The sequence below is a fragment of the Astyanax mexicanus genome, chromosome 7 (assembly GCF_023375975.1).
Source record: "Astyanax mexicanus isolate ESR-SI-001 chromosome 7, AstMex3_surface, whole genome shotgun sequence".
Taxonomy (NCBI): Eukaryota; Metazoa; Chordata; class Actinopteri; order Characiformes; family Acestrorhamphidae; genus Astyanax; species Astyanax mexicanus.
Window position 1 is genome coordinate 41409961 of NC_064414.1, and position 12356 is coordinate 41422316.

The following is a 12356-nucleotide window of genomic DNA, read 5'->3' on the forward strand; positions in this document are numbered from 1 at the left end:
TATAATTAGTAGAAAGTCCATTACACGATAACCTCTTGTTTATGTATTATTTGTATATGTTTAGTATATGTTTGTTTATTTACAATATGTTTAGTATATTAGTTTAATCATCTATTTTAGTGCCATACTGCTGTGATTACCTGAGCTTTTCTTTAAGCATTTAATGCATTAAGGTCTTGACATGTTGTGCAAATTATAAATAGAAATCGACTTAAAGCTTGCCGTTGTAATAAAATGAACACAAAGTTAGTTTAACAGACTTTAACACACTTTAATTTATTGCATTATCATCTTCTTAATAAAAATCATCACTTGTATCAAAAAAGTGTTTATTTTCCACACACCATGTATTTACTGACCCTTGATTTTTGATCACACTTATGAAATCAGTAGCTTATTTGATTATTTACAGAGGTAACCAACTTTCAATCCTCACATTTAAATTTCAAATAATTTACAAATCAATATAATCAAATCAATATCTTTAGCTAAACTTAACTAAACTGAACGTAAACATTGATGAATCTCCTTTTCTTATCAGTGCATGTCTGCATACTTTAGATGGGTAGAAGCAAACATTTTATTTGCAGATGAAGATATCTTTTTCTTGAGCTTCTTCTAGGCACTTCTGGATTATACTTCGAGAGACTTCATAAATGTCCTGTAATGTAAATACAACACAAAGACTTTATTATTTATTTATTGCAGCGTGTCTTTAATGTTATGGTACCCAAGTGTTACATATTAAATATATATATATAACTTTATATGTTTCCATGTGAACACTGTTGAAAAAGTACCTTATGATGCCTGGCAAAGCAGGGTCCCTGTAGAGACCATTATGAAGATATCCATGAGATCCATCAAACAACACCAGTCTGACTCGATCATCTGACTTCATGGCAGTTTTGGCTATGCTGTAAAGCTGGACAGAAAAATAACACACACACTAGGGCGTAACGTATCACATTACAGGGGTTTCAATTCAACATATCCTAATAAATATTGTGATACCTTAAGAAAGCGACGTATTTAAATCGTATAAATCTAATTTTGGGAAAACACATAGTACAAAAATCTAATTTATAAAATCTGTGTATTTATAAATAAATTTGTAATTGAGAAAAAATGTAGATACTTCGATATATCAATATTTTTCAATTTTACCCCTACCACACACACACACACACACAGCTCGACTTCATACCTCCTCAGCTACCCAATAGGGCACCAAGTGGTCATCCTTAGAATGAAGGATCAGAAGAGGCGTCGTCATTTTCTTCAAACTGTGACAACATGAAAATTTAGCAATACTTTCTCATCATGGATTACCTTTTGTAGTCTTGTACATCTGATTTTCTCCAATATGTTCTAAAGATTAGATGCTGAGATTGTTCATTAATGTGTTTTTGGATCATACGTACTTTTCAGCACTGGGAAAACTGAGTTTATTGTTTTTCATTGAGTCCTGGAAAAAGAACTGAATGTAGGGAAACTTCCAGTAATACTACAAAAGGAAGGAGGAAAAAAATAACAGTGGGCAGTGAGACACCATGTAAAATCAATGCATTGGTTAGTGTTTTGCTATTATATAGCTGTGGAAATGCAAAGGCATTAGGTATTCTATGCATTTCAGTATTCTGCCAACATTTAAAAGATCCAAAATTCTTCCTACCCAGGTGAAAGCATGAGGGAATCCCTCTGGCAATCTTAAAGAGTTGAAAGCACCCTCAAGTATCACTCCATCAACAGGTTTTCCTGCAAACATGGAGTTGTGATAAAGTTTGAGGACTAATATTACTTCTAGTAGGGTGACTTTGTTCAAGAAGATCCCAAAATAACATCAACGCCACATACTCTATCATGGCCATTCTATGCCACATTTGCTTTGAGGATTACCTTTATTCGTAATCCTCAAAATGCCTTTTTATAATTGTCTTTTATCTACAAAAGCAAAATGAAAATATTTAGTATTACCAAACACAATTAGCATTCATATATATTAATAACTGCACTCTTTTAGCATTGCTACCCTTGATATGAAACATATTGTAAAGGGACAGTTTTGTTTTTTTTAGACAATGTTGCAAATGTTAGACAGACAGAAAGAATGTTTCCAAAATGGAAATATTTACATTTACATATACAGATTTTAAATTGTGCTTTCAATACACAAACACTATAGAAACACTGTGCCTCCCACTTCAAAATGATTATTAATATAATAATATTAATATAATATAATGATATTGCTCATTACTGTGAAGCAAAACAAAAGAATAACAACAGATTAATATTTCTTACCTTGCTCTTGTAATTTTACTGCGAGGTTGGTTGCAACCCTACAAACAGAACAGTAACACACCTGTGTTCATAAATCTAATACATGGTTTGTAACATTCCTGTGTATGGTATAATTTCTGTGAGTATGTGGTTAATACAAATATAGCAAATTCCAGCTACAGTGGTTAGTGGAGTAAAATCACAACTACTTACCCTGTGCCAAGTGAGTGTCCCCATATGACCAGCGGGCTGTCCTTACAGCGTGCCTTTACCCAGGTAAAGGTAGATATAGGTAGAGGGCATCAGTGGTCAGGCCAGGCTCAGTGGGCTCACCAATGGAATCTCCAAATCCTGAGGAGAGTTTTATTTGTCTCTGTTTAAAATTTTTCACTCTGATTTTATAGTAAATTGTAGAAACATATACTATACATTAAAGTTTGATACTTTTTTTGTTTTGCTTGTTTTGTGCAAGGTATCCATTATGCAAACTATCAGTGTGAAAAAAGTGCTTAGCAACACCCCCTTCTGGGAAATGTAACCAAACTGAAGAGTTAATTAGGATGAGTGATCAGGACCCAATTTGTGCTTTAGTTACTGTTCATCCTTGATGTGATCAGCCCTGTCCAATGTAAATTTAAACTTAAGCCTATTTCTTGTAGCTCGAGGGTTCCACTGAACTACAATCAGAACCATACTGTTCAAATGAAGAGAACCATCCTAATGATCCCAATGAAACCAAACGTATACATTATAACAAACACAAACCTTGCTTCAGACTCTAGACCAGACTTTCAGGTGTGAAAACGCCCTCAGAGCTCTCACATCACATCAGTTCTGACAGAGTTCACTGCACACTGAATAGTACATTGCATTTGTGAATATTTTAGTGGTTGTGGTATGTGCACTACACGACTGATTAGTCTCAAATTACATGATCTTTCACCAGGAGGAACCCACAACGAAATAAATGTTTTGTCTGCAATTTCTAAAAACAAACGATAACTGGAATATCGGGCCTAATAGTGTACAGAGTGAAGTCATAGCAGCTGTGAAGCTTGGTGGTGGTTGTGTGACTGCTGCCATGGAAGCAGCAATCTGTACCAAAAAATCAAGATCATCTGTCTGAGAGCAGAGTTGGACATTGCATCACAACAGTGATCCAAAGTTTCTGGAATAGCCTAGTCAAATCATAGGCCTAAACCCTATTCAAATAATTTGAGCTGAAATGCATATTCAAGTTCACATGCTTCCAAATGTCAAAACTTAAGCAATTCTACAAGGAGGAGTGGGTTAAACGGTACTGAATGGTCCCTCTGTAGTACTCCGAGCTACTGATTACTGAGTACACAAAGTGTTTGGTTGCAGTAATCACTAGAAAGGAGGGTGTAACCATATAATGAACTGAAGTAGGCAATTATTTTTTCTGTATTTTTTTAACCCGGGTATTGCAGGTATTACTGTTTAAAATGTAAAATTTTCTTTATGGTCAAAATTGGAGTAAATTGCAGTAACCCACCTCTGTAGTCCATAACCACTGCATGATAGCCAAGAGAACTGAGGATCTGCAACACCAGTACACACAGTCAGTAGTGTAGTATAGTTTAGTTTTTTAACAGTAAAGTGGAGCTACTTACATTTGCAACTCCTATCCGATGTGGGGCAGCTCTGTTTAAATAAAAGAATATATAAACACAATCAACAGTAAATAATACAAAGCATTAGATATAATTTTTCCACAAAAAAAGTGTTGCTCTTTACCTTTGTTTTAATTTATCATCTTTAATTTAGAATCACAATAATATGACCCCTTAAATTTTACTACTCTCACAGTCAATCTTACCTGCTTACTTTGTTGTTCTATTGCTACACACATAGGCGTAGGAACCGGGGGGGATGGGTGGGACATGTCCCACCCAATATTAGAAACAGGTGGATTTGTCCCCCCCAAAAATGATATCAATTCGCTCAGGTCAGCTGTACTATTAATGAGGAGACAGACCGGACCAATCACGGAGCCGGTTCAGGTATTAAGTCACGCCTCTCAGTCGAAACAGCCAATCAGCTTGCTCGTTTTGCGGCGCGCGGAGCAGAGGCAGTTTGCTGTTGGGGAAGCCCCGCCCCCTCGCTGTGAGATTTAGCAGCGGGATCGGGACGCAGCAGCTTCAGCTGATTTTAAAACAGAGATGAATATACGGAGATTTTACTAAAATAAAGGTAACGATAGGCTAACCACTTCAACTGTGATGATATGTTTCTGATAGCTGGTTAAAAATACACGTCTCTGAATCAGCACACAGTTTAAACCCACTGTGATTAATAAACTGCAGCTGTGTTAGTGTGTAAGCTTATCTTTGGAATTAGCTAGATTGGGAGTCAGGGTTAAAGGAAAAAAATAAAATATATATGTAATGTTTCCCTGTACCTGATCAGCTAATCACTTTAATTTTAGAAGCTGGATGTAGATGATTGCCAGAATTTCGTACAGTACTTTAAGTTGGTAGTTTAAAGCAGTTACTTAACCCCGATCACTGCCCTAAACTAGTGTTTTCCACCTGATCAGCTAATAAACAGCCATTTACTGAGTTTACCTGTTAAAATCCTTTAGCCCCCTATGGAGCCTAAATTAATCATGTATATCCACCAGAGGAAGCTCTAGAATATGCAGAACAGTTTTAATATGCAGTAGAATATATAAGAACTGGGTTGAGAAACACTGCTGTAACGTGACTTCTGTTCATTTGTATTTCACAGTAAGACCACATATCCTGACGTTTATAAAAGTCTCTATGAAACGTAAAGTTACATTCTTTTACATAAAAGGACACCATCTTAAGAAGAGCTCTCAGTAGAAAAAAATAAAAGTGCAGGAGAAAATGTAAATATACAACAGAATTGACATGCCAATACATAATAATAATAATAATAATAATAATAATAATAATAATAATAACAATAATAATAATCTGTTATATTATTTTAAATATTAGGTGATAACTGAAAATTTTTGTCATATGTACATAATTCAGACATTGCTTGCATAATTTTTCTAACAACAGTAGCTGTAATGTGGAGTAACATGTTTAGGTTGTAAAATCACCTTATAATAATAATTTACTTTTAATTAAAAGTAATTTCCACAAATGTTGTTCTAGGAAACTATTGGGTGGGCTTGGGTTCATATTGGCAAATGTGTCCCCCCCAATATCAAGCCCGCTCCTACGCCCTTGGCTACACACTGTAGTACTTTTGTTCCTTCCAATTATTATATGAGTGACATGGTGGTGGTGTGTTAGTGTGTGTTCCACTGGTATGAGTAGATCAGACACAGCAGTGCTGCTGGTGTTTTTAAAGACCTTAGTCAGAGGTTGTCATTATATTGTAACTTGACTGTCTATACGCTTATGCAGTTGTCAATTTTCTTTTAAAAGTAACTATTTTTGGAAGGGCTCCAAGTGGTCCAGCATACTAAGGCGCTGCCACTATGATTAGGAGATCACTGGTTCAAATCCTGTTTATGCAGCTTGCCATCAGCTACCGGAGCCCTGAGGGGGCACAATTGACCTTGCTCTCTCTGGGTGGGCAGATGGTGTTTAGGAAGAACACTTAGAATTGTCATTGTGTATAAAAGGTGATATACAAATAAACCTGTCATGTTATGCCTTGAACAGTTAAATAAAAGTTTGCTGCAGACTTGGATTTGTGACAATAAAGCTTTTGACTCTCTATGTGTTAAATAGGTAATCCCTCCACAGCAACAGTGTGACTGTACAAAGTGCTGCTTCTCTTTTGTGTGTTTAATCATCACCCAACAAAATGCTTTTCTAGGGTTAGGATTGTTTGAATTGGAGTCAATAAACAGCAGCAACATATCCAACAGATTAGCTTGGATATATTAAAACTGGGACATTTGCCAGATAAGTAGATTATAGAGAGGGTAAATGTAACTGTATATTGCAGGTAATTTGGTCTCAGTGACATTTTGAGCTGCATGTACATTATTATACATGTTAGCTGGTGAACAGCCTTGCACCTCTACCTTATAGGACTTTGCACTTTGCTGTAGTTATACAATGTACAATACCAGTCAAAAGTTTGGACATACCTTCTCACTCAATGTTTTCTTTATTTAAATCTGCCATCAAATTCTGTGTGTCCTTGTATAGCGTAATGTCTTTGTTATTAAATGTACCATGTAAAAGATCATAAAAAAACACACTGAATGAGAAGAGGTGTGTCCAAACCTTTGACAGGTACTGTATACTAGATCTGTTCATAGGTGTATGCAGATGTATGATCTGCTTTCTGGACAGGGATTAAGAGGGATTAAGTTAAAAATATATCATATATTGATAAATCTGCTAATTAAATTAGTTCACTGGATTAACTTTTGACCCCCAAAGTATATGTTTGTTTAATATTCATTCAATGTTCAATAGACTATCTGCTCTATCAGCATGCCTTGCTCAGTCAAGCTGGTTGCCAAGTAATTCACAATGACTGACTAATTTGGTATAGCTTTTTATGTCGTCCATTCAGCTGAGATGTGTTTGTCGTGCTGACAGACCTGCTGAATAATCAAATGCAAACAAAATTTCCAATTAACTATTTAACCATACAAAAATTTATGGAGCATTAAAAAAGCTCATTTACACACTTTTACACTTATGCCGAAGTAGTCAAACAGCCAATCGAAACGTGTCTGATACTGGAACTGTCCTTTTAAAAGTTGTACTAGAAATATTAAATAATTGAAACTAGTGTCAGCTATGGTTGGGCAATCTGGTCCTAAAAATAATATTTCAAGATACTTTTGCGAAAACTGTTTTTTGGCTATATTACAAAACACCATTGAACAATAAAATAACAAAAATATTTATTAGTACAAATAAAGCAGTTTCAAACATTTAGTAGGAGCACAAAAAACTGAAAACCTTTGTCTATGTTAAAAAAACTTACCAGGACTCTAATTTTGTATCAAATAATAATCATGTAACCAAAAAACAATGTAACGTAATATTCATAATAATAATATAATGCAGCAAAAAAAAAATCTACCACAGAACTTAAGTTCTGAATATACTGCATGAATTTGCAATTATTATGCATGTACATGCATGCAAGCAAAACAATTATAAAAAAAACATGATTAAAATCGAATACAAAATAGACCGGTATTATCATCACATTCATGTTTTGTTTCACTTTAAACAACTGTACTAATATTATTGTGAACAATATGGTAACACACCTCTAATGTCAAATAGACATGGAGTTCCATTTTATTTTATGTGCATTAGCCTTATAGCTGCAGCACAAATAAACAATACAGGGCAACTTTGAACACCAAGCATGTCTTGTATCTTGGCTGATGAACTGCCAATTTGAATCACAAAGAAAAGTGTGTTACCACCCCTTTAATCTAATTTTCTGATAAAACTGTTTAGGTCAAGCCAGGGTTATGCAGTATACACTCTAATATACACACCTGTTATTCGTATTGCCATGTAGATAGATGAAAACAGGCGACCCATCACCCAAAGACTTCTCATACCACTCCAGATCCTTCCCCTGAGCCTCCTTCCACTTGTGCTCAGGCACAGTGTGCCTAAACCACAGCAGCTTAATAAACACAACTGTCCAACATGGTGTCCAATATACAGAATGTTAGATATGGTACTGTGAGGTTATTTCACTTAACAAAATGAACATGTAACACAGAGTTTATTACTGACCACACGCCCAGTGTTATCCCCTCTTCAGAGCTCAGGTACATATTAACGGTGTGATTAAGAGCGAGGTCAGCAGGACGACTCAGGTCGACAAACCACAATACTGAGGAAAGTTAAAAAAATATATATATAATATGGTAATATTAAAGCTGCAAAAAAACTCACATATGTTGTCATTTTGTCATGTTAAGTGAAGGTGTAGAACATACTAGCATGTGAATAAACCATGTGCTGTACAAAGGCAGGAAAGAGGCGTGGTATAACCCGTGAGGCCACATACAGAACACAGAGCACCAGGAAAGTTCGTTTCAACCACACTCTCCATGAAGATCTTGAAAAAACAACACAAAAGAGTTATTGTTCTTTGTTTTGGCAGTGCTTTTAGCAGAATCTTTGATGGAGTGGTATTTAAATGTTATGGAATATTTAATTTACTGTCCCAATCACTTTTCATTTTCATTTTCATGCATTTGTTCACCTTGTCATGGCAAGCTACATGACAGGGTGGACAAGTTGCAAACATTTTAAATAATGGTGTTATTTCGAAAATACATGTTAAATTTCTAAAGTTATTTTAATTACTGTGATAGTCTACCACAACAGGGTGGACAACTTAAGTTTTACCTCAGCTAAATATGGAGATAATATAATAAACATCAAATGAAATTAATATTATTATTTGCTGAATATGCAGCAAGTGCCTTTGAAAACAGTATAAAAGGTGTGATGTCACTGATATTAGAAGTTACTTTCTTAAAGGGTGTGTACAGTCTCAGTGGGCTAAAGCGCTGCCACTATGATCGGAAGAACGCTCAAATCCCAGTTATACAGCTTGATATCAGCTGCCAGAGCCCTGAGAGAGCACAGTTGTCCTGGCTCTCTCTGGGTGGGTAGATGGTGCCCTTTCCCCTCATTACTCCTAGGGTGATGTTGATTACTGATGTATCAGACCCGAATTGCTGTGCTTTTCTCAGAGTGCACTGTAATGCTACTCGGCAGCTTGAAAAGAGATGGTGGCTGGCTTCACATGTATTGGAGGCAGTGTTGGGAGTAACGGCGTTAAAACTAACGGCGTTACTAACGCCGTTACTTTTTTTCAGTAACGAGTAATCTAACTAATTACTATGACTGTAACTATAACGCCGTTACCATTTCCGACACCCCGTTACTGCACGTTACTTTAGCAGCTCTATGAACTTTTTTTTTTATTTCGCTTTGCCCTGGTTAACCCCTCCTCTGTCCGGTGAACTTGAGCTTCTGGCCGCTGTGCCTGTGGTTTGGCGTGGTGAAGTGAGGCACAATTGTGACGATTTGCGTGCTCTAATCAATTCAGTGATTGCCGTGGACAACCCAAGTTCCGAATTAAGGACGTTAAGCTCTTTTTAGCTGCTCCGGTTTTTGTGGTGCTGCTGCTTTCTATTTTAGAGCTTAGATTCTCTGCCCGAATCCCACCTGACCTGAGGACCGACCCGAAATCAGGCTCCTATTTTTATTTTATATAAAGCTCTGGTGTGATAATCACAATGTTGCTAAGTAACCAATTATTATTGTTCACTAAAGCGAACGAAATAGCGAAAATTGAAAGTGAAAAACATTTGTGTTAACTGAATCTAATAAAAACGGTAATTAAAAGGAAAAACATAACTATCTCGAACTGTATTTTGTGTTTATAAAACTAACTAAAACGAACTGAAATTACTGATAGAATACCCTCATTTTTGTGTTTAATTTATTTATAAGCGCTGTTGTACAGCGGAGTTGTACAGCGGGAGTTGTTGTGCCGAGCGCGCGGCACTCGTGGTCCGTTAGTTCTTGTGTAAAGCGCTGGCGCTAGCAAGCCCACCCTAAAATGAACAGAAAAATAAAAACAAAATAAAATTAAACTATAATAAAAATGAAAACTGTAATCACGTAGCTCTGGGCGCACGTGAACGCCTCCGCGTTTGACTTGCAGCATTGTGTGTAGCTGTTCTTAAAAATAATTTAAATTAAATAATAGTTCTATGCTTCTATGTTACGGTGTTAATTAACATAATTCTGATTATATTTCGCTCATTCAATCAGCCCGAAAACAGACAGTTTATGGGGCGGATCGGGTCAGGCTCATAATGACAGTTTATGGTTCGGGCTTGGGCAGAATGTGCACGGGCTCCGGCTGGGTCGGATTTTTTGGGCACGATCTAAGCTCTATTCTCTTTTGGTGAAGCTGTTATATTAATACCATTTTAACGGGCATTAAATTGTTGTTTTTGTCCATTATTTTGTTTTATATATACATATTTCTTTTGAGTGTGGCTTGGTTTGTTAAATTTCATCCCCAGACGCGTTTTTCCGCTTTTTTCAGTATTACAAGTTTTAGTAATTTTCTTTGGTTGTGTGGAGAATTTCGTTTTATTTTTTTGAAATTCGTTAGATTATATTTTTGTCAACATTTTGGGTTTATTTTCGTTTGTTATTTTTTGTTATTTTTCTAATAATAATAGTAAATGCATAATTGATTTCCTTTTTTTGACGGGCGAATAATAAAAAGTAACGCGATAGTTACTTTTACTGGTAACTAATTACTTTTATAGTGGAGTAACTCCGTTAGTAACTCAGTTACTTTTTTGGAGAAGTAACGAGTAACTATAACTAATTACTTTTTCAAAGTAACGTGCCCAACACTGATTGGAGGAGGCATGTGCTAGTTTCCACCCTCCTTGCGATGTGGCATTAATCAGTGGAACAATTGGCCTAGCTAAATAGGGAGAAAATGGGGTAAAATTTAAAGAAAAAAAAAAAGATACAAAAATAAACAAATAAAGTGTGACGTTATTCCTAGATGACAGAGTGGAAAGGCAATTATCTGACACATTTAAAAAGCTTGCTAAAAGCTAAACGGAAAATGAAATGTCAAAATGATGATAATAATAATAAACAGCATTATTATTATTATTATTATTATAATAATTATTATTATTATAAAAAATATCCTCTAAATTAAATATTTAACAACCATAAATCAAGGTAAACCCTTCACTTCAACTTAAAGGAAACTGTATAAAATGTTCAAAACGTGACTTAAACTACATTTTTAACAATGTTGTCATTCAGAGTATGTATTTTTACACAGTGTTTGACATGAGGTGAATATATTGACATAAAACACATCAACACCTCTGTAGTGCAAACTATGTAGGGATAAGAGAAGTTCAAATTACTCATTTAAAAGCTCAAAGACTAACTACATATTAAAAAATATATATATTTTTTTGTTTGCAAAAAAAATGTTGCAATTCTTTTCATATTTGCACCACCAAACCACCACTAACCTCTCTCGCACGTTTCGAACTTTCTTGGCTTTAACTGGTTTCTCCTCGGTCCGCCCAGAACCAGCGGCTTCATCCACTCTTCTCCTCATCTCGAAACGTTTTTGGGACAAAAGAACTGAAGGGAAACGATGGCTGCACGTCTGATTTTGTCCTGATGTTCATTCAGAGTCTAGAGTCTAGTGTTGATAAGACTGGCGCTGACACATGCTGTTTATAATGTATCTCCGGATTCCAGACATTTCTGCACTGTCTGCATTTACTGGACTGGAAACGCCCCCTTCATATGGCTAATATGGGTCACTCACTTCCATTCAGAGCAACACCCACACAGTGCACCAATCAGCTTTAAAACACTGACACCGATAACAACCAGTGTTAACCAGAAAACAACACTGGTTACAGCCATAACATTAAAACCACTGACAGGTGAAGAAAATAACACTGGTTACAGTCATAACATTAAAACCAATGACTGCTGAAGTGAACAACACTGATTACAGCCATAACATTAAAACCTGGAGAATAAATTGAAAATTAGTCAAGCATAACCCACTCTGACAAGGACACACTAGTACAGATTGGACCAGCAGGTGTTGTTGGAAGTTTTCTGTATGTAGCTGTTCAGTGGTGCTTATTGCTGGTCCCGGACATCTACCACCTTGCAGAGTTAATTTTCAACACACTGGCTTTAACATACAGAGAGTCCTAAAGGTCTTCATAACCTGTGTCAGCTGTGTTAGTTCAGGGTCCGATCCAAACTCTGCAGGATGGTAGGTCTCCAGGACATGTATTGGGAAAACCTGCAGTACATTAACATTTACATGAATGGCACTTAAAACATGGACTAGTCATTTGTCTAATCAACAGTGCTTAGTCATTGACCTGAAACATTCAAATCTAGCATAAATAGACATCGCCTTTTTTGGATGTATTGAACTCTAAAACTGCCAAAAATGAGCCCCAGAATAACACTAGCAATGCTAGCAATACACAATTTCTAGAGCTGAACATAAGGTTAACTAAATTCCCCAAG

General features: G+C 36.0%; 1 protein-coding gene across 1 annotated transcript; it reads right to left on the bottom strand.

Moving 5' to 3' along the window:
* Nucleotides 1-250: 250 nt before the first annotated feature.
* On the bottom strand, nt 251-12315 carry si:ch211-117n7.7 (Monoacylglycerol lipase ABHD12-like). Its single transcript, XM_007258690.4, is given in 14 exon segments — nt 251-661; nt 801-925; nt 1208-1286; nt 1425-1507; nt 1676-1758; nt 2305-2342; nt 2497-2561; nt 2564-2634; nt 3800-3845; nt 3918-3948; nt 7769-7888; nt 8016-8115; nt 8222-8343; nt 11324-12315. Coding segments are annotated over 14 exon segments (1080 nt in total). The 5' UTR covers nt 11413-12315; the 3' UTR covers nt 251-633.
* Between the last annotated feature and the right edge of the window lie 41 nt (nt 12316-12356).